Source organism: Centruroides vittatus, unplaced genomic scaffold, assembly GCF_030686945.1.
Source record: "Centruroides vittatus isolate TY-2023 unplaced genomic scaffold, ASM3068694v2 scaffold_944, whole genome shotgun sequence".
NCBI lineage: Eukaryota > Metazoa > Arthropoda > Arachnida > Scorpiones > Buthidae > Centruroides > Centruroides vittatus.
In genome coordinates, this window is record NW_027122722.1 from 1,274,952 (window position 1) to 1,296,590 (window position 21,639).

General features: G+C 32.8%; 1 protein-coding gene across 1 annotated transcript in view; it reads right to left on the reverse strand.

Annotated features, from left to right (window-relative positions):
- Window positions 1–21,213, reverse strand: part of LOC136990481 (uncharacterized) — a 32,238-nt gene extending 11,025 nt beyond the window's left edge. The window contains exons 1-2 of the mRNA XM_067288865.1: window positions 17,620–21,213; window positions 9,846–10,040 (exon numbers count right to left, since the gene is read on the reverse strand). Coding sequence (XP_067144966.1) covers window positions 9,846–10,040; window positions 17,620–21,156 — 3,732 coding nt within the window. The 5' untranslated portion in view covers window positions 21,157–21,213. The remainder of the gene's footprint in view (window positions 1–9,845; window positions 10,041–17,619) is intronic.
- Window positions 21,214–21,639: the final 426 nt, after the last annotated feature.

Sequence of the window (21,639 nt, forward strand, 5' to 3'; positions counted from 1 at the left end):
CTTCTAACCGGTGGTTCTTTGTTCAGATGTTGATTATTCTGGGAAGCCAAATGTTGTCTGTTCTGGAGGGGTTGTTCTCTTTGAGCTATCAGTTGATCGATATGTCTCCTTTCTATAGTTCCTTCTGGTGTATGTATATGGTCCAGTCTTCCCTGTCACTTTACTTGGTTTCCACTTCTTTGTCTCTCTATAGCACCTGTAATTGATGTTGTCTCCTATCTGGAATTCTTGTATTCTTGTATTCTTGTTTCCTCTTTTCTATCCTTATATAGGTGTGGATCTAGTCGATCATAGATGGTGCATATTCTTCTTCCTATCAACAGTTCTGCTGCCATTTTTCCTGTAGTGATACTAGGTATTGTGTGTAAGCTAAACAAAAGTCTGGAGAGCAATACCTCACTTTTTTCTTGGCAGTGGAGAGACTTATTATATCTCAATATAATTTTTTGCTTCTCCTCTTTATAGTTTGCACCTGTTTCTCTACTTGTCCATTGGAAGAGGAATGATATGGAAGGGTAAATATGTGCTGTATCCCATTTTTTCATATAAATTCTTCTATTTCTTGGGATTTAAAGCTTTGATGATTTGTCTGATAGAATTGTATTTGGTAGTCTATGTATACTAAATATTCTTCTCAATAATTTCATGGTTTCCTGCATTTGTACTTCTACTGCCACCCATTTCGAATAAGCATCCACTAGAATAAAATATGTACTGTACATCCATAGTGTGGTCCTGCATGATCAATGTGTACTCGGTCCCAGAGTCCAAGTGTGATGGTCAATGAGTGTCTTTATCTGAGGTTGGATTTGACATTTTCTACACATGGATACCATCTCTTCAATTTGGAAGTCCATTTCAGGCCACCAAAAATAGCTCCTGGCTGTTCTTTTCATTTTAGACAGGCCCTCATGTGTGGAGTATAACAGATGTAATGGTTGCAAGGTTCTAGGGATAACTACTCTTTGTCCCCATAAAATGCAATCGTGGTGAATTGAAAGTTCTAGCTTTTGCCTAGTGAAAGGCATAAGTTCTTCTGGACTACTAAGTGGCCATCTGTGTAAGATTGCATGTTCAACTCTTTTTAATACTGAGTCTTTGTTTGTTTCTCTGCTTACTTCCTGAGATATGATAGGCAATTCTGGCTGTTCAAATATAAGGAATATCTCTCCTGGTTCAGGGATAGTCTTGTCTTCCACAGTAGTTGGTATACGAGATAATGCATCAATATTAGTCATCTCTGCTGACTGACGATGTTCAATCCTATATGAGTATGCTGCTAATCTCAAACACCAACGAATCATTCTGGGTGAGATTAAATCAGGAATTGGTTTAGCAGGGTTCAAAAGACCCACAAAGGGCTTACAATCCATATATATAGTAAAATTTCAGGCAGCTAGGTAATTATGAAATTTTGTGATGCCAAAGACTATAGCTAATACTTCTCTCTTGAATTGTGATAATTTCTTTCTGCTGGATGGAGTGTCCTCAATGCAAAGTATATAGGAGCTTCTGATCCATCTGGTAATGTGTGTGAAAGTACTGCTCCAACTCCATATGGTGAAGTATCACATGGCAGCAATACTAGTTTATTTAAATCATAATGGATTAATAATGTTTCTGGTGTTAGCATCATTTTTATTTTCACGAATGCTTTGCTGTGTTCTTTTTTCCGGAGCCATGGTTTGTTCTTGTCTAGGAGTCTATATAATGGTTCAGCTTAGGTTGCTTTATCTTTCAAAAATCTATCATAGAAGTTTACAAATCCCAAAAATGCCTGTAACTCTTGTTTATTTTTTGGGTCCTGAACCTGTTGGATTGCTGCAATTTTATCCGGTGTGGGTCGAATTCCTTGAGCATCTATCAAATATCCTAAAAATTTAAGTTGATTTATCTTGAATAGGCATTAGCTTTTGTTCAATTTTAGTCCAGCTTCTGAAAAGAATTTTCCTCAACTTTTGATGTAAGGCTTTTTCATTCAGTCCCATGACAAGTATATCATCTATCATCCCAATTGTCCCTGGAATATCTTGTCTGGTCTTTTCCATCTCTCTCTGGCAAATAACTGGACAACTACTCACTCCAAATGGTAATCTTTTCATTCTATATAAACCCTTGCATGTGTTGATAGTCAGTATCTCAGACAACTCCCAGTCCACAGGAAATTGGAAGTATGCTTCCTTGAAATCAAGCTTGGCAAATACCTTTCCACCAGATAATGAAGCAAATATATCGTTAGTGGCTGGCAATGGGTATACATCTACTTTTATTGCCTATCGGTTCACAGTGCAACAGTAATCTCCACATAAACATACACTTTCATCTGGTTTTACAACGGGTACCACAAGAGTGGCCCACTTGAAAGTTCTAACTGGTTCTATAACTCCTAACTGATGAAGTTGATTCAACTCTTGTTCTACCTTTGTTCTCAATGCAAAAGGAACCTGTCTTGTTCACATAAAAATAGGCTTTGCTTCTTTATTTATAGTTAAACTGACTGCCTCGCCTCTAAATAGACCCATTTCTAAATTATTGAATAAATGCTGGAATTCTTGCATCAGATCGTCTGCATTATGTTAGTGATATAGTCCCTCTATTCTGATTCCTAATGGTTCAAATCAATTTCTTCCAATGAGTCCTGGTCCATTTCCTTTAATCACTAACAATTGCAGGTTCTTAACTTTTCCTTTAAATTGCACCCTCACCATTGTAGTGCCCACTACTTCCAGATTCTGATCCGCCCATGTCTATAATTTGACTTCTTCTGATTCTAACTTGTCTCGCTGGATTTTAATTTCTTTTAAGGTCTGTTCGCTCACTACTGTGTACCCAGCCCCTGAATCAATTTCCATCATAAGAGGTATATTTTCAATATTGATTAAGATTTTTAAGGGTGGTATCCTACTTCCATGTATTTTCAGTAGAGATGTATCCTTTCTGAGAGAGATTCCTCTACCTGGTTTGATGTGAAATTTTTATGTTCCTCAATTTGGTATAATCTGGCTCTCTGGCTGGTTACCTCTTTCTGGTGTGCCCCAATTTGGTTTCTTCCCTGGTTTGGAATTTTTCTTCTTCCACTCTTTTGTTTTGTGATATATGCTTTTTCTATATGCCCTTTGTTTCCGCAGAATTTACAGATTACCTGAGCAAAACAGCATTTATTTGGGTTATGATTCCCAGTGCACAGAAAACAGCATAGTAATATGGTGGCTGGTTCATTATTTCTCTTGTAGTCTGCCTTTAAGTTATACACTTGGGTGTTGTTTTCATCTGACCCGAGCTGGCTAACATCTTTAGATGTTGCCTCTGCTGCCAATGCTGCATCCAAAATGGCCTTATAAGTAGTGTCCATTTTTGCCAATAACATGTGTTGTATTCCTTTATCCCTTAAACCAGCCACTAGCCTATCTCTTAACATATGCTCTAGTGAGGTGCCGAAGTTGCAATTCATTGCAATTTTCCGTAGTTCCGCGACATAGTCGTTCATACTCTCTCCCGGTTTTTGCAATCTCTGGTTAAATTTGAACGATTAAACGGTTTCACTAGGTTTCGGGTTAAAATGGCTATCAAGAGCATTAAGTACTTCATTGAAGTTAACTTGTGTCATTTCTTTTGCCCCAAAAGTGTTACTATGAGTGTTACTACAAGTTCATATAGAATTTCACCGCACACAGTAAAAAATAGAGCACACTTATTTTGGTCATTTTCAATCTTGTTTGCCTTCAAGCAAAAAATAAAGCGGTCCTTATAAGTTTTCCACTGGCTGTCCATCTTGAATGGCTCGAAATGAACTGGTTGATGTTCCCGGGATCGACATTTCTGGCTTTTAATCTTGAATTGTAATTTCTTAATTGTACTCTAATTGTAACTCTCTATTTTAATCTTTGATGCCAATTTTATATCAATTTTGTTTTTGACACTGTTTCACATAAAAACATGTAATTAATTAACAATTAACTTTATTCACTCTTGGATACAACTGACTGACTGAATGAAAACTACACAAAGACTCTCTCAGACAAACAAAAGTATGTTGGAATTTTCACCTTTGACTTGATGCCCAGATCAAGTTACAACAGATCAGTTACAACAAAGGCCAAGTTAGTCATGAGTGCAACCAGCACTATCTTGCAGAAGCATTGATCCAACATTGAATCATTGAGTTTGAAACTTCTCACATAACTTATGATGCCCTTCTTTATAACTTGTGCTCCATTTTTTATAGTCTACAATTCTACTGTACAGTGATATTAAAACATATCATAAAAATAGAAAATAAAATTTAACTGATTCTTTCATATACTTGAAATTAATATACAGTGTAACCTCAGTTTATAAATGTATCTCATTCCAGTAAACTTTTCATAAGGAGGTGCTTTCCAGTACTTCCTATGGTTGAAATTTATACCTTGTTTTGGCATAACTGTCACCCTACCAATGTAACCCAAATAACATTAAATTGGTACTAAACACACATTTACCTATCAACTAATAATTCTAAATGAAATAAATAAGTTGTGGGGAAGTACTCAATCTTTAGAGTATTTCCCGTGCAGGAACAAAACAAAAAGAAACTCCAAAGAAATAAATCACACACTCTATGACTCCAATGCAAGGAACTAAAAGTTTATTTTAGTCCTTCCAATCACTACTCTGTCCCTTCGCTATAACAGACACTAAAACAAAAAAAACAACACATGAAAAAAAAACAATCTCGCGACTCTATTGTCTACACGTCCTCTCTCTCTTTCTTCCGTTGAGCATGCGCGATCTCCATCTCTCTGTTTTTCTTCCGAAAACACGGCCCATCCTTTCTTTACCCTGCAGCCCACCCAAGGATCACGCAATAGAACACGTGATCTTTGGACCACATATCTCCCCTCCTCCCATTAACTTTTACAACAGGAAGCTTTTATGCTATGAGAGCCTGTCCCTCCTTTTGTAGTGCTCCGCGACTATTGTTATAATTTGATATTTTGAAATGTTAATGTAATCTCATTCCATTGCTGCGAGATATGTATCGGGTTTTAGTTGCAACACACAGCCATCTTTGTCACGTGACCTGTACCGCCCTTGATGTCATGGCTGTATCGCGGTTTTGGATTGGCCATGAAAAAGCAAACGTCGGTAGACGAAGCCCTGGATGGTGGGGGATATAAAGGAAAATGCTTCCACGTGTGAGCCACTTTTATGCGGAGAGGATCTAGCGTCATTGGACAGGAAGAAGAGATAGAAAGGAAGAGGAATCTTTAGGGAACAATCCAATTCCATCCGGCCGTGGTTCTACTCTTCAGGATATACAAGTGTTGAAGAAGACTCTAAGATCACCCGATTCACTAGTAAGTGTGTTATTTATGTAAAATCTTAAATTATATATACGTGACAGGACAAGTAATAACCACGTGTGGCTGACAAAAAAAAACCGTATTTCGTAACAATGTATAACTTGAAATATGGCTACTGTATATACCTCTGTGTAAAGAATTGTATAATTTTCCTAGTTTAATCGCGTATTAGTTTATAATTTTTTTTTGTAATTACTAGTTCGATCGCAGAACTGTTGCCATTCTTATAATTGGTAAGAATATTGTCGTCTGTAGGAATCAGGCAATCAGTTGTTTATTCTGTACAATTAATAAAACTATTTGAGGAAGATTGGTTTGTCCGATTTGCTCCGTACATTGTAAGGTCCTTGTTACATTCCCTTCTCTTTATAACAAGATATATTTTGGCATATCCTTGTACAGTACACTTTACACCGTGAACCATCCAAGGGGTTGGTTATGAGCCAGTTAGGCAACAGAACACGTGGTCTTCAGACCACATGTGTTAATTAATTAATTAGGTTATCCACAGATATAAAAGAAATTAATATGAAATGAGAAAAGTTGGTAGAGAGAGGAAATTATGTAAGTTATCAGACATTCCTTTATTTGGTGATAAGAAAGTGAAAATTACTTAAATAGAAAACAAGTAAAATAGAGTAAAATAAATTTATTTTTTAATTAATAAAATTGTAGTCACTGATAGAATGGTATATAATGTGCACAGTAAAGTAACTAGAACAGATATTAGGGAGGCCCAATTTAGAACATGCAAACCTACATTCACTCCTGTACCACTGTGGATGAAGAGTAAACTCTTAGATATTGTATAGGGTGTCTCATGTAAAATCAGTCTCACTCATTGAGTAAATTACACTGTTCTAAAAAGAAATTTTATTTCTACTCCCATCAAACATTTTCACCAATTTTTATAGTTTCAGTGGTATTGAATCCAAATCTGGCAACAGAATTGGCCTAACCCCCCTACCACTTTTGAGAGGAATGAGATTTTTGTAGGAAAACTTTTTCTGTCCAAGTTACCATAATTATTGACCCCACACATTGATAATTGGCTAATTAGATACAAATAAATTTATGTTAATTACTCCTTTTTCATAATTCTATATATTTAAAAACTGAAACACTTAATGACATGTTTTTTCCTTCTATATTCTTCTTCTGAAGTCTCTCACTGTAGGTCCAGCAGTAATTTGCTAACATATTCTTGTTCCATCTTCTGCTATACCACTTTTACATTTAAGAAAGTGTCTGATAGAACCTTTCTCCAAATTTATCAGAAACAGCTCCTAGGTTGGAGGAGAAAAGAAATCTAAATTGGAATGCAGGAAACACATCTTGAGTGACATATTGCAATCCAGTGTTTGGTAAGATGTTACCAACTTCTCCACGATTTTCTCATAGCTTGTATATTCCCAAAAAATTCTTGCTGACATATTCAAATGCAACCCAAACTGTCCTTTTTGCTGGGTTAAGTTTTTCATTGAAACTAGGATCCTTCAAAGGCTGTCTTACTTGGAGATCAACAAAAATTCCCTCCTTTACTTTCACATCACTCAAACAAGAAAACTTTTGTTTTGGGTAGGCAAAGTCTTCTCCTTCTCTGTCCATACTTTTCAGTTTTTAATCAAACTGAGCTTGATATAAAGGAAAGATAAGAGGATTTTAGTTTTCTCCACGAGACTTTTTTTACCAAGTAGTGACTGGTTCTTGCTCAACTGTCCCATTGACATACTAAACATCAGAATCTAATGAATCTTTTTTTGAAGACCTATTAGCATACTCAGTGGCGTAGTGAGGGGGGTACAAGGGGTTACATCATGCCCCAGGCACCACTTGCAGAGGGGTACCCAAATGGTCTCCAAGACAAACTGTATGTTTCTGGAAGGGGAGGGGGGTGCCAATAAAGTGTTGTACCCCGGGCACCAGTTATGTTCGCAACGCCACTGAGCGTATTATATAATTCTCTGGTTTTATATTTTATTCAAACAACAGTAACAGAAAGCTTGTCTAAAAGAGGCATTTTTGTGTAAAAAATGTATTAAAAAAACTGTGGGTAATAGAAGATTTTGGACTTCAGATTCATATTCAGCATACTAAAATACATTAAAAAAAAAACCATATTTTTTCAGAGGAAAATTTTGATGAAGAACAGTGTTATTGTAATCATCACAGTGAGAAAAACAAGACAAATGAGACAAAATAAAATTAGTCAAAAACTTAGTTTTATACACAAGACTAATATGAAAACTTGCATAACTGATGCTTTATCATTTAAGGAAGTCCAATTTTATGTGGTACATCCTGTGTAAGTGCATTTGTCACATTCAAATTTTTCCTCTGTACTTTGATTTTTCTTTACTTATTTATTTACAATCAGTGGTGATATTCAGCGGGTTCATACAGGTTCGGCCAAACCTGTTGTTAAAATTTTCGATTTTCCGAACCTTGTTAAACACACACAACATTTTTCAGTGGTTTTGTTTTTTTTTTAAATATATTAAAATATACGTATTATACTCTGTAAAACTACTAAACTAGAGCCTTATACCCCATTTGCACCTAGCATTTCAATCTAGATTGTGAGAAGGTGCGATCTCTCTCGATCGAAACGAGGTTTAATAGCGATCGATTCAAGAGAGTTCTTGAAACTGGATCCAATCATAAGAGAGATCCCACAATCTCACGCGCGCGAGATAATACAAGATATCTTCCATTCAAAACCTAATAACCGGTGCAAAACAATTATATTTCTGGCTAACGTTTTCGGTCACTCCACTGAGACCTTCCTCAAGCCTATATTTCTTCTTACACGATCTTTTTCAAAACGATTTTCGAACAATCGAACCTTTAAAATTTCCGTTATGCACGTGCCACCCGATTAAATCGAAAAAATCGAACAATTCTGATTCAAAGTGTTGAAAAACTTCCGTAAAACTTCCAAATCCTAACACTTTAATCTTATAACTAATCCTATGCTAATTAAGACCGCTCCATCATTCCTCTAAAAGGATCTTGCCATCCCTTTTATTACGATGCCATATACATTCTTTTTCCAAAATTTAATGAATTTCACCAAACTGCCCCTCCGTTACTTCGTTAAACTTCCCATTCATTCACTTATTCCGTCCCGTCTTTTTGCAGTAGGGCCTGCCAAGCCATCGATAACCTCATTTCATCCTTTGCGTTTATTGGCATTGACGACTGGAACGCTTTACAAATTTCTATCTGTTCTAACCATCTAATATGCTCCGTATGAATGGTGGTGGCCAGCAATTTTGCCGCTTTAAAGTCTGGGAGATTTGTTCGATTTTTTCGATTTAATCGGGTGGCACGTGCATAATGGAAATTTTAAAGGTTCGATTGTTTGAAAATCGTTGTGAAAAAGATTGTGAAAGAAAAAATATAGGCTTTAGGAAGGTCTCAGTGGAGTGACCGAAAACATTAGCCAGAAATATAATTGTTTTGCACCGGTTATTAGGTTTTGAATGGAAGATATGCTTATAGTCTGGTGTTTTTAGAGGAGTTTTATTAATAATACAAGATGGCTGTGGAAGACGTGTCGGGCTATGGACAGCGAAATAAAAAGGATATTGTATTTTGAGAGATGATGACATCTGTCTATTATCAGCAGTGCCATTTGGGGTGAAAAATTTCTCTGCCTAAAAAAAAAAAACAGGTCCAGCACTAATATACATTTACTGGTCTTCGCCAGGGCTCGTTACGTTCCAAATATGCCACTGATTATTAGATATATCGCAAGAAAAGGGTATTGTATTTATTTCTAGCCAAAACTTCCATTTCGTTTGTCGGTGATTGTCAGGGAAAAATTTTCTGCTAGCGAACCCTTTGTTAACTATTTCGAATATCACCACTGTTTACAATGTATTTGATTATGTTACAGAATGTGTAGAAATATAGATTTTTAAAATTAGGTTGCATAATTCTTTTGAAATGATTAGCACAAATCCAAATGAATATACACAGACTGAAGGAAGCTAAGCAAATAGATTGGAATCTATGAGTCATATCATTGTAGAGTGTAAAAATTTAAATATTCTAATCATACTTGTGATTCAAATATTTTGTTCTTGTAAATTTCAGTCAGTGCTTGTTGAACTGAACATTTCTTCTTGTAAATCAGTAAGAAAGATAAAATAAAATGGCTCTTAAATTGGGGTTACACTGTATAATGTTAAAAATAACAGTTTATCAAATATAAATTATCAAGTTTGCAAATTCATTTTATAAGCAAATCAATCCCTCACTGCATTATTTTGAAGATAATTATTGTTAAATAAAAACTAATTTTAATAAATAAAACAGTTACATCACAATCTTAAAATATCAATATCTTAGAAATATTAAAAATGGGTACTGCAATACTAATGATCTTATAAAAATAAGTTACCATGTTATAATTAGATTTATTTATGCATAAGTTAGTTAAAGTTTTGCTTCAAATTAATTGTTTACCATTCTATGTACAGTAATTGTACTTACTTCCTTGCAACACGTTAATGGAATAATTCGTTGTAATATCAAGCTCTTTATACAATCAGAACAATACTGGTGACCACAATATTCTAATCGGTAATTTAATCCGGGAACTGGTACCATGAAACAAACTGGACAGCTATTGCTTTCAGCTATAAATGAAATGGAAGAGCAGGAGATACCTTTTAAATGTTCTACTGCCTGAAATGAAATTATACAGAAATGAATGGTAATATATTTAAATAATCATGTTTAATTTACAGTATAAATTAAATAATATATAAATTATACAAATCTATTATTGAAAATAAATTGTTCTATTTATAAATCTTTAAAAAATTGATATTTACAAAGCTAGATAGTTATCATCATTTCTAATGACTAAATCATCCATCAAAATGTTTCACCTTCTGCTTTTACTTATCAAAGGATAAGTAAAAGCAGAAACATTTTCAAAAATCAATAAAACAGCAACAAACTGAACATGATGAGCAGAACGAGTGTGCCTTACGTCTTTTCCTGCCCCCCTTTGCCATGTGATGGGTCCGACTCGGTGGAGAGTTGTGTAAATCTGGGTGTGTAACTGAGGGTGGGAGATTTATTGGAGGGTGTGTCTCGAGGAGAAGTTAGAACAGGAAGTGGGAGAGAGAGAAGGAAGAATCAGTAGGGAAGAGTGTGGTGTGTGAAAGTGCGTGAAAAAAATAGTCGGAAGCCGGAAAGTAAAGACTGTGCAACCAGGTCAACAGGAAGATTTCGTTTTTGAACTGTTTCCTATCCGATAAGAAGTAAAAGAAGAGGTACACTTTAAACTCATTGTCGGTACGTTTTATGTCTGTGGGTTACAGGATTTCTGTAGCATATTATTGTTGAGAGAATTGTGTGTGTTAAAGCTATTCGGTAGATTGGATTGTCAGGCTCCGTACGTTCCTGTGTGTTTCCCTGGATGTATTGTATGTTCCAAGGAAAATTAAAGGGTTATCTTGTTAATTTGAATAGTTGTCTTTGTCTAGTCCCTACAGCAGTGTTTTTCAACCTTTTTCATTGAGTGGCACCCCTGATTGAAAAATAAAAAATCGTGGCACCCTTGATCGGCGGCGGATCTAGAATCTGAAAAAGAGGCTTAATGGGGGCAGATTAATCTTTTGCGAAAACGAATATTATGCACAATGCTGAGGTGGGGTCCAGGAGGGGACTCCCTCCCCGGGAAGAAAGATTTTAAAAATTGACAGTTTTAAGTAGCATATTAATGCAAAAATAGTGTTTCTACGTGTTCAAAATCAAAATTTAAGTCCATTGAATTTTGTCGAAATACTGAAAATGAGTTATCTTGAACTACGCTTAAGTAAATTTCCAAGAAAATGCCTAAAGGTCTTAAACTTTGCGATGCCCCAATCATGGCGTCGTGGCACCCTAAGGTGCCGCGGCATCCTGGTTGAAAAACACTGCCCTACTGAGATAAATGGATTTCCCCTTCTAAGTGTCTGCTCTATCAAGCACGTTTGTATTTGTTATCAAGTTGTCCCATGGAAGAAATCACATTTGTTGTTTATTTAATATTTAACTGTTTAATGTAATAACTTTTAAAATATCTTTGAAAATTTTAAATTTAACAAGTATTCGAAAAGCTTTGTGTTTGATTTTAGAGCAGTAATTTCCTGAGAATGACCTATAAAAAATAGGCTGAAAGCATTTGAATATTAAAGTACAGTAGGCTCAGCAAGTGTTCTGGTGTTTGTTTATAATTGTATGTAAACCGCTGAGGAGGTGAGGATAGAAATCACTAAAGTTCTCCGTGTTGACTCGTTCGTACTTTATATAATCTCGCACCAGATTTGCATTTTTGGGGGCCATACGACAAGTAAAGCTTTGGGGCCCCTAAAAATAATAATTATCTCTGAAATTAATTTCATTTGACTTATTCACATAAGGACTTATAAATTCCATTGTAAAATACCTGACCTGATTTAAAAGTTAATCCTAGATTATGGAGTTAAGAGAAGTCGGTAAGGCTTTACGAAATATGAAAACTAATATTTAAAAATTTTATTATTATAACATTCAATGTGGTATAAAAATTACAATTTGTTTTACAAAAATTTTTTCTACATTTCTTTTTGGCAATTCATTGATTAATAAATCAAAATCAATGGATTTCACTTTATTGACATTTCTGGATAAAAAGTGAAATTGTTTAAAGCATTCTAAGCCATGGTTGATCTTAGATCATTTTTCATTAATTTTAATTTCGAAAAACTTCTCTCACCAGAACAGTTGGTAATCATCAAGCATAAATAAATTCTTAAAACTGTTTCAATGTTTGGAAATGCAATTTCCACATTCTTTTCTCTTATCACATTATACAAGAACAAATAAGTCAAAGGGGATTCTCAATCTCAATAATTAATTTTGATGAAACTATGGAATTGCAAAACTTCGCTATATAATGAATCATCAATTTTGTATTGCATGACGATATTTTGTACACATCTTCAGTTCTTCATTAGGAATGTCAATGATGATTAAAAATCGAAAATTCTGATTAATTTTCTTATAAGACTCGGCACATTGTTTCAAATTCATATTAATGTTTTTCAAAATTTTCAGAAAAACATTATTTTTAAAGTTTTCTTTGAGACTTAACACTTTTTTATTTGATTGAGGTTCACCTGGAATTCTTTTTTAGTTTGTTGTCTCTGTTTTGTATAATTAGTATCAGGCAATAATTATTTAGCTTCTGCTTCAATTGTGTCAAACTGATCATTCTGAACTCATCATCAACTGAACTCATTAGGAACTCATCAAGAGATGAATACAAAGCAGAACATGTGTGTAGCCATGATTTTCGAATCGTGCAAAAATTTGGAAACTGCATTAATTCTTTCTAGTATTATATTCCAAAAACTGTTTACAATGCAAACTCAAACGCAAATTTTTGACAGTAAATTTTGTGCGTCTGCTCAAGGTTTCATCAAACTTTCGTTCCCTACAATACTGCTTAAAGCATCCAATAAACTTTCACAATTACAATATAGTACCTTGATTGAGTCTGCTGAGCATCCATCTAGTCTTTGATAATGATTTTACTGATTGGTTGGAATTTTTTTCAATTACACTCCATCTTTTGGTGGACGATGAATAAAATTGAAAATTTGATGAGCTATTCCAAAATAATTGATTGATTCTATACAACATTCGGCACCAGAAGTACCAACCAAATTCTGTGAGTGTCTAGTGCATGGTGAAAAACTCTCCTTACTGTGAGATAAGCAGAGGGTCAGGGGAAAAAACCTCGCTGACCACTTACGCTGCATGGGTTGGTAAAACCCGACCTCGTTGTTGTTGAATGGCTAGGAAGGCAAAAAGTGAGTGGGGAGGTGTGTCAGTAAGTCAACGGGCGTCCTTACTTTGAGGGGAGAGGTTTAACAAATAACAATAAAGGTTTATTAAATAACAAAAGCAAACATACAATAAAGATATAAAGATAACCACTGCTAAAATGCAGATAAAATATCCCTATCGCTAACCACGATCTACCCAATAAAGTGGTCACGTGCCTAACTTCTAGTGGGAGAGAGTTTACAAAGGTTACGTCGATATACCTTAATATGTGGTCCGATGACAGTATGCAACGACCTCCTGGACTATGGAAGATGAAATCAGTCTTATGTCCGGGACTGGAGACACTGGATTCAGACCTTCCTGGATGATTGCGCCCTTTCCAGAGTCGATCGGGTTTTTATACGATCGTTGTTGGCACTGGGCCAGCCTATCATTCAACGTTCGATGACTAATTTGCTGACTCGTGATAACTTGGACTTTTGTTTTCTCTTTCTGATCGGATCGGATGTGTAATCAACATCCGATTGATTTCCGATCGAACTTGCGGGTCATGAACCCCTTTAAACTCTCGAATTTATGCCCTCAAAACCTGCGGGCTCACATTACTCTTCTTTTTCAAAATTTTTGTTTGTATACCTTTACATTTTCCTACCATATTCATTGCATTAACATATAACTGAGATCTACAATCAGCAAAATTCAAACCAGCTTTAGTTTCCAAAAAATTTAGTTGTTTCTGTTAAATTGGCTCCAGTGTGATCAGAGGTATCGCTACCATGGAGCAGTTGGAGCAAATTGCTCCATGCGCACGAATCACAAGGCACCAAGTTAGAAAAGGCAAAATAAAAACATTTGTAAACAATTTTTTTGGATAATTAATCAATTAACTATTAGATTTGAATCCGTTTGACAATTATGTACACTTTTTAAGTGCTTTCCATCTGCATATTTTGTCGCGTCATCTGATAAAAATATTCTGGAAGGATCAGAATTGTTGCAATCAGCATATCCCTCCAACACTTCGCCTAGTTTTGGACTTCAACTGCTTCGATTTAATGCATTTTTATACTCAGGCAGTGCAGTAACCAGCCTTTTATGCGCCCAGTGCGAGCATCTGCTATGCCCAAACTATGACCCAAAACTTGGTCCAGGTCATTTCTGCACCCCACAGGGTCTACGCCCTGTGCCTGGGTGTAGACCCTGTGGGGCGCACCACTGGCACTGCCCTAGTTACGGCTCTGTACTCAGGTAAAAGAAATTACTTCTATATGCCAAGTTGCAGAACTACTTTTAATTCACACCGCAGCCTCAAGTAGCTCCTCTGACATTATTGCATCATGTTTCATATTTTTAACTTTACCGGATATGACAGCAATAGCAGAACAATGTTTTTCAAAACTAAAATTAATCAAAACTTATTTAAGAAACAGCATGTCACAACACCGTCTTAGCTCTGGCTACTGTATCAGTTGAAAAGTAATAGCTTGTCAACTTCATCTGGAGAAAGTTATTGACCGATTTGCAAACGAAAAAGCAAGAGAACAGCAATCTTGAAGTTTTTAATGTATTATTATGTATTTGTTATGAAACTAAACTTGTATATATTTTCTCAATACAGTTTATATAATATGCAGTAAATGTTGTTATAATGAAACAAAATGTACATACCTGTACTTAAAGAATTACATTTTGTTTTATTATTATTTTTGTATTTATTAAATTGAATATCTTATTGTTGAAATGCCTCAAATCTTAAATAAATTGTTATCAACTAAGGTTTTAAATCAAAATATATGCATTTAAATTAAATGTTCAAAATAAATTTCATGAGACCTCTTCTGAGGAACAAGGGGGCAGACTGATTCTACTTGCTCCTGGGCACTGAATATGTAGCTATGTCCCTGAGTGTGGTTCAAAACTCAATTCATCTACATATCTCAAAATAATGCATAGTTGTGTCCCACTTTCATAGATTCTCTTCATTTCTGCTTTCAATAAATAATTTAAATTATAAAAGCAATTAAAAATGAATTTAAATATTTTCAAACCTAAAATTCGTGATGAGTTTACAAAAATTCTTGCTGTACCTTTGTTTTAAACTAATTTTTTTTGTTAATAACTGAAAATCTCAGCAACCTCATGAAAGCTACAAAATTTGGAGCTTTTCAAAAATTAATATTTCAAATAAAAGTATTAATTTTTCTCCAGAATATGAACAAACAAGAAACAAGTTTGAGAAACATTTAAAAATTTCAAATTACATGTTCAAAATTGGATTTTCAAATTTACTGCATCTTCTTTTAGATCTTTATATTGTTATAATAACTGAGACATTATGGACATAATGTTTTTTATTTAAAACCAATTATTCTCAGTAATATTTCTCAAAAAATACAAATCGGTAAATTGGATGTCTTGTCCAGGCATTACACAAAAGACGTGTTCATGTGTTCAAATAAAATCAAATAAAATTATTTTATTGAATAGGTGTGACTGAGATTCTTTTAAAAATTACAAATCACGTGCTAAGACACGACTCGTGTCTCAGCACGTAATTTGTAATTTTTAAAAGAAATGGCTCTTATTTTTTCTTTTATTGAAAGTTTATAAAAGTTGAAAGCAGATTGATAATTTTGGAGACCCTAGAATCCTAGTCAACCTATAGGTAAATCCGACACTGGCCCCTTCCCTGTCTACAAACCTACCTAGGAGTCTGTACAAGAATTTTTTACTAAATTTCATTACAGTTTTGCTGAATAAAGAGCATGGGGTTTTATACAACCCATGCAACTTTTTTTATAACTATATATTTGTCATTTAACAAAACTTTCTAAGGAATAGTTCAGTAACTAAAGTGAAGAATGGCTGAGTAGATACAGTAGATCAAACAAAATTTATTCTGTATAGAGGAATCACATAAAAGAAAAATAAGAAGAAAAGCACTCTTACTTTAGAAGAAATTCATCAACAAACAGAAATAAAAATTTCCCTACAGCTCTTTGACAAAGTTCAAATTTTACTGGAGTATCTGTTGAGATACTATCTAAGAAAGCAATTAGCCAACGTGAAAGATGGGCATGTTGTGACAAAAAAAAAGTAGAAAAACCAGAAATATATGTGAAAAATTTACTAAATACATATGCCATTTACTACAGCCAAACCATTTGCCAAAAATGTTACTAAATTTTTTATTTATAACATTGATAAATATATTGTCTTTGATTTTATTTTTCTGTACTTTACATTCTAAGTATATTAAAATATTTAAATATTCATTCCAGTCATTGTTTTAAATTAACTACATACTTATAGTATACATATAAAAACAACACATGTAAAATTCAATGTCTGAAATATATGAGGAATCAAACAGCACATGCAACTGCAATTACAAATTTGATCTGGTTGTTTTTTTTAAAAATGCAACCAGATGAGGATTAATTAACTCATCAAAGTTGTCTGAAATGATGTCATTATGTAAGGAGATAATTGCTGGAAATTTATCAACTTGTGCGATAAGAATTTGACCGGGAGTGTCTAATAATATTAATTAAAGCATGGCTTGAACATAAAAGAATGGGAGACAACTAAAGTTGATGTGTATGTATACATTGATTTTAAAAAATCTAAGATTAAAAGAGCATTTTCACAATTTGCTCTTTTTCACACACAAAGGAAAATAACAAAGTTACATAGCAAGTTTGAAGATCTTCTTTGCCTCAACATATAAAACTTGCTAATAAATGTTTAATTGTATAATAATTTAGGATTTTTTATTGTTGATACATGTAGATTGTGATATACAATCCGTAATTGACAATGGCACAGTCAGGATTTAACCTTGAGGGAAACGAGTTAAATGGATAAAAAACTATTTAATATGAATTCAATAAAATTCCCACTTTATGTGACTGCAAATTCATAAGTAATATAGAAATAGAAGACATGACACAATATAAATAAAAAAAAAGTAGTATTAATTAGAAAAAGACTTTTGAAAAATGTTTTACTATTTCTTTCCTTTTTCTTTGGATAATGCCAGGGACCCTTGACTCTGGGTAATTGATATATTTTCATATTGTGCCATTTTCAGGCGATGGGTGTTTGATGAGGTCTTCTTGATATTTTATGAAATCAAGAAGACTTCATTGTAGATATATCACAGACTCATTGTATGATAAAAATAAAATAATTTTAGAGCCAGATTTTTGATGCTGTAGGAAAATTATATGCAGCAGATTATAATCTGCTGCATATAACTGCATATTATCTGCTGCTGCAAATAATATGCAGCAGACAGAAGGTTTATAACATATAATCTCTGAATTGTAGGCAAAAAGTTACATTAATTAATGTTTAGAACTTCTGTTAAAATCATTTTTATGTCCTAAATTAAAATAATTATAATACAACTATTTTCTCAAAAAGAAAAAAAACTTACATCTATAATACATTTTGGCATTCCACACAATGTCAGCTGTCCAAACTGAATATTTAATTCTATAGATGTTAATTGAAATTGTTCAAGAAATCCTTTGCAAGTGATGCCATACTCTTGTATTAAACCTTTAATTACTGATCTGTTTAAAATATCTCCGTGGTTAATATTAATAACAGATATTACTTCATTTTCTATGTTCTTCAAATAATTATATATTTTCAATTTAATTTTTTCATAATTTTCAGTTGTTCCACATATCCTAATTGTTTTGTGCTTTGAATTTTGAATTATAAATGTTTCTGTTGCTTTGCTGGCTTGTTTTAACCACTGTCTACCTGAATGGGAAAACAATTTTCTTGAATGGCCGAGAGATAAATCTTCCAATAACTTCCCTTTCAATTCAGTGGTAATTAATATTTCTGCCTCTTTCATCATCATAAAATCATTTGAAAGTAAAATAAGAAATACTGTATCTGATGTCCAACTTTCTTTCAACTTCAATCTATTTTCTAAATATTTAATATTTGATTTTATACATTTATATTGATCAGAAGCACAAATCACTGTCATTCGATAAACAGGAATAGCATTCAGTGTTAAATCTTGAAACTGAATATTATCTGTTTTAATTACATCTAATACAAGGGAAAGATCTTCTTCATTATCAAAATTTAAATATGCTCTCATTTTAATATCAGAACTGTTAGGCACAGCCACTTCGACTTCAAGATTACCTTTAATATAGCAAATAAACTGTAAAAATAAATTTTGCCTAATTAATTCTATTTCATCTGAAGTAGTAGTAAATTCTTGAGCCAGAACAATGGAAGCTTCTTTCACTTTAATTTTTGCAGATAATGACTTCTCAACAGATTCCTTCAGAGATTCATTAGTAGTTTTTGAACTCAGACCTTTTATATAAAACTGATTTTTTTCTTTTCTACTTGTAGAAACTTTTACATTTACACCATCTACCACTATAGGATTTGATGATAAATAAGTTTGCGCAGCAGCAAAATCTTCGGGTGAATAAAATGTGACAAATCCTTCACCTCGACAATGGCGTCTCTGCCAGGAAAGATTAATGGAATATTGATATCGAAAACTAAAATCATTTTCTGGTTCTTCTGATACAGTATCTTCCTCATTACTTTTAATTGCTAAAAAATTAATATCTTTTATAACTGCTCCTTTGGCCATTTTCACACTCATACTTAAGTGTCCAAGTTGCATAGTCATAATTTCTTCTTTTGATCTTAATTTCATTGAAAACTCTTTTAAATAATCAGAAAGGAATGATGATGCTTCATTAATATATTCTGGATACGTATATACTAAAATACTGTCACTTTCCACACATGCATCAATTATTACTGTATCACATCTGAGATGTGTTTTTATTTTATTTTCTAAACTTTCTAGATGCTTTCTATCTTTTAGAAGAAACTCCTTCAGCAATATAGTTCCTAATGATGGTATCTCAGATGAAATTAATTTTTTAGTTTGCTTTACTTCTTCTTTAATTAAATCTTTCTGTATTAATTTTTCTAATAAACAGTCAGAAAGTGGAGTAACATTTATCATATAATTATTCTTCCCGTGTTCAATTATATTACTGAATACGACAGACTTTTCTGGGATGGCTGTTTTGTGAAATAATACAGAAGAATGATGAATATGTAAAATTTTTCCAGTTTCCAATGATTGATAACCAAGTGTAGAATGACCCGAGTAAGAGCAAAAGTTATCAATAAAACATTCGCATATTAATTCATAGACTGCATCCAGATTTGACAAAATCTCTTTAGGTTTTATTCCAAAAACTTTACATGTATCATCTATTTTTCCATGCAAATAAGTTACTGCAGTGTGATTAATTCCATTTTCTTCACACCATCTTTCTTTATTAACTTGTTTTATCCAATTAAAATAAACATTGAAAACTGCAAAATAATCACCATATTGATGAAAAAATTTTAATTTACCAATATCTTTTGATTCTCCAATAGTCATAAAAATTGGATTTTTAAGTGACGATATTATATGAATCATTACAGCTTCAAATTCAATTCCCCTTTCTCTACCTAATGCAATTAATTTTGCATGAGAAGTTTGCATGGGCATATAATTAATCATATCTTCTCCAAGAGTAGTTAAAGAATTTGATTTAATTACTTTATTTTTTATTAATTTATTTAATCCTGCTTTAATATGTTCATTACCTGGCAAAGATATGAATGTTGCATAAATAGGATTTGGTATTTTATAACGATATAAAGTTAAAAGTAATTGGCTTGGTTCTATTTTTAAAATATCTGGTATTGGCATTTCCAGCATTTCTTCCAAAGTATCAGAAGTGTAAATTCTATAACAACAGTTTTTTAATGACCACCCAACAAGGTTCTTTCTTCTCTCCGAGTTCAACTTACTAATATATGATTCTTTTTCTGATTGATATTTATTTTCTTTTAACTTACCCGAATCTATAACATAAGAAATATTAGGTAACCATAAGGATTCGGCACATTGATTTGCAAAAATAACCTTCCTTCTAATATTTGAAAATGCATACAAATTAAATATTTCTTCTTGATTCATCATGTTATGTAAAATATGATATTCAACTCTATCTTTTAATGCATTTTTTACCATTTCACGACAGCTTTCCATTTCCTTTGTACTAGGGAGAAAAATCAGTATGTTTCCATCCAGTTTATTATTGTTAATAAACTTTATTAATTGTGCACATTTTTCTACACATTTACTTTTATCACTAATAGTGTTATAAACTGTTTTCACTGGGAATGTTAAGGATGGTAGCAAAATCATTGTAATTACATCTTCCTTATCTTTAAAATAGCATTTACAATCGGTAATATCAAATGCAGGATTAATAAGAATCAGTTTGAAATCTGGTCTTTGTTGAACTATTTCTTTCACGTGCAAAAGTAGCAAGTCAGCATCTGCACTCTGAAGAAAATATTCATCAATTATTATACAAAAATATTTTGACAGATATGGAGTATGAATACATTCTTGTAACAGCCTCTGACAACTTGTAAATACTATGTGTGTTTCGTTATTTACAGTATTTTCCTTTCCTAAGACATATCCAATTTCCAAGTTAAGTTTATTTTTGTAGTAAGTTGACATATAAGATGATAAACTTAATATATTTACATTATAAGGTTGACAACTAGCAATTTTTCCTTGGCAAAATTCGTTTATCTCGTGAACGTATAGTGGTATTCTGGTACTTTTTCCATAACCAGATTCGCCTTTAATAATAATGATTTGATACTTATTTAAAGAATCAATTATTTCATTTTTGTATGTGGATATCCAACATTCGTCCCCAAATGCAAGGTTATTCATAGCAAACTTTTTCAGATCTGAGGGTGTTTCTTTATATTGCATATTAGTAGAGGAAATGAAAGAGTTTCTCTGCTTCTTCATTAATAGTTTATATTGATGTTTTAAAACATTTTTTACATCTTCAGATGATGATGTAGAAATCAGTTTCTCTAAGTTTTCCATTCTTTTTATATTTTTCTCGTTTAAATAGGAATTAATTTTCTTTAACTGATGTGAAGAAGGAATCGAATTTTTGCTTGTTTCTTCCATTTTCTTTGTATAATTTAGTTTTATAATTGTATATCTTGGATTTAATTTTTTCTGTGATGCATTATTTATTTAACTGTAAAATATAGTAAATCTATATTGTATATTATACATTTAACATATTTTAAGATTACTGTTAAATTAGAAAGAATGTTTATTAAAAGAATATTTTAATGTTAATTATAATTATCTTTATATTTGTACAACATAATAAATATATGAAAAGCCTTTTATCAGGAAAATGAAAGTTACAATTTTCTTAAAAATACTTAATATTTATTTAGGAATAAAATTGCCATTTTACTATACATTGTTTACCAAATGTCAAGTGAGAAATCTATACTTTGATATAACTTCTAAAAATATATTCATAAAAATTATAACTATAAATGAGTTATA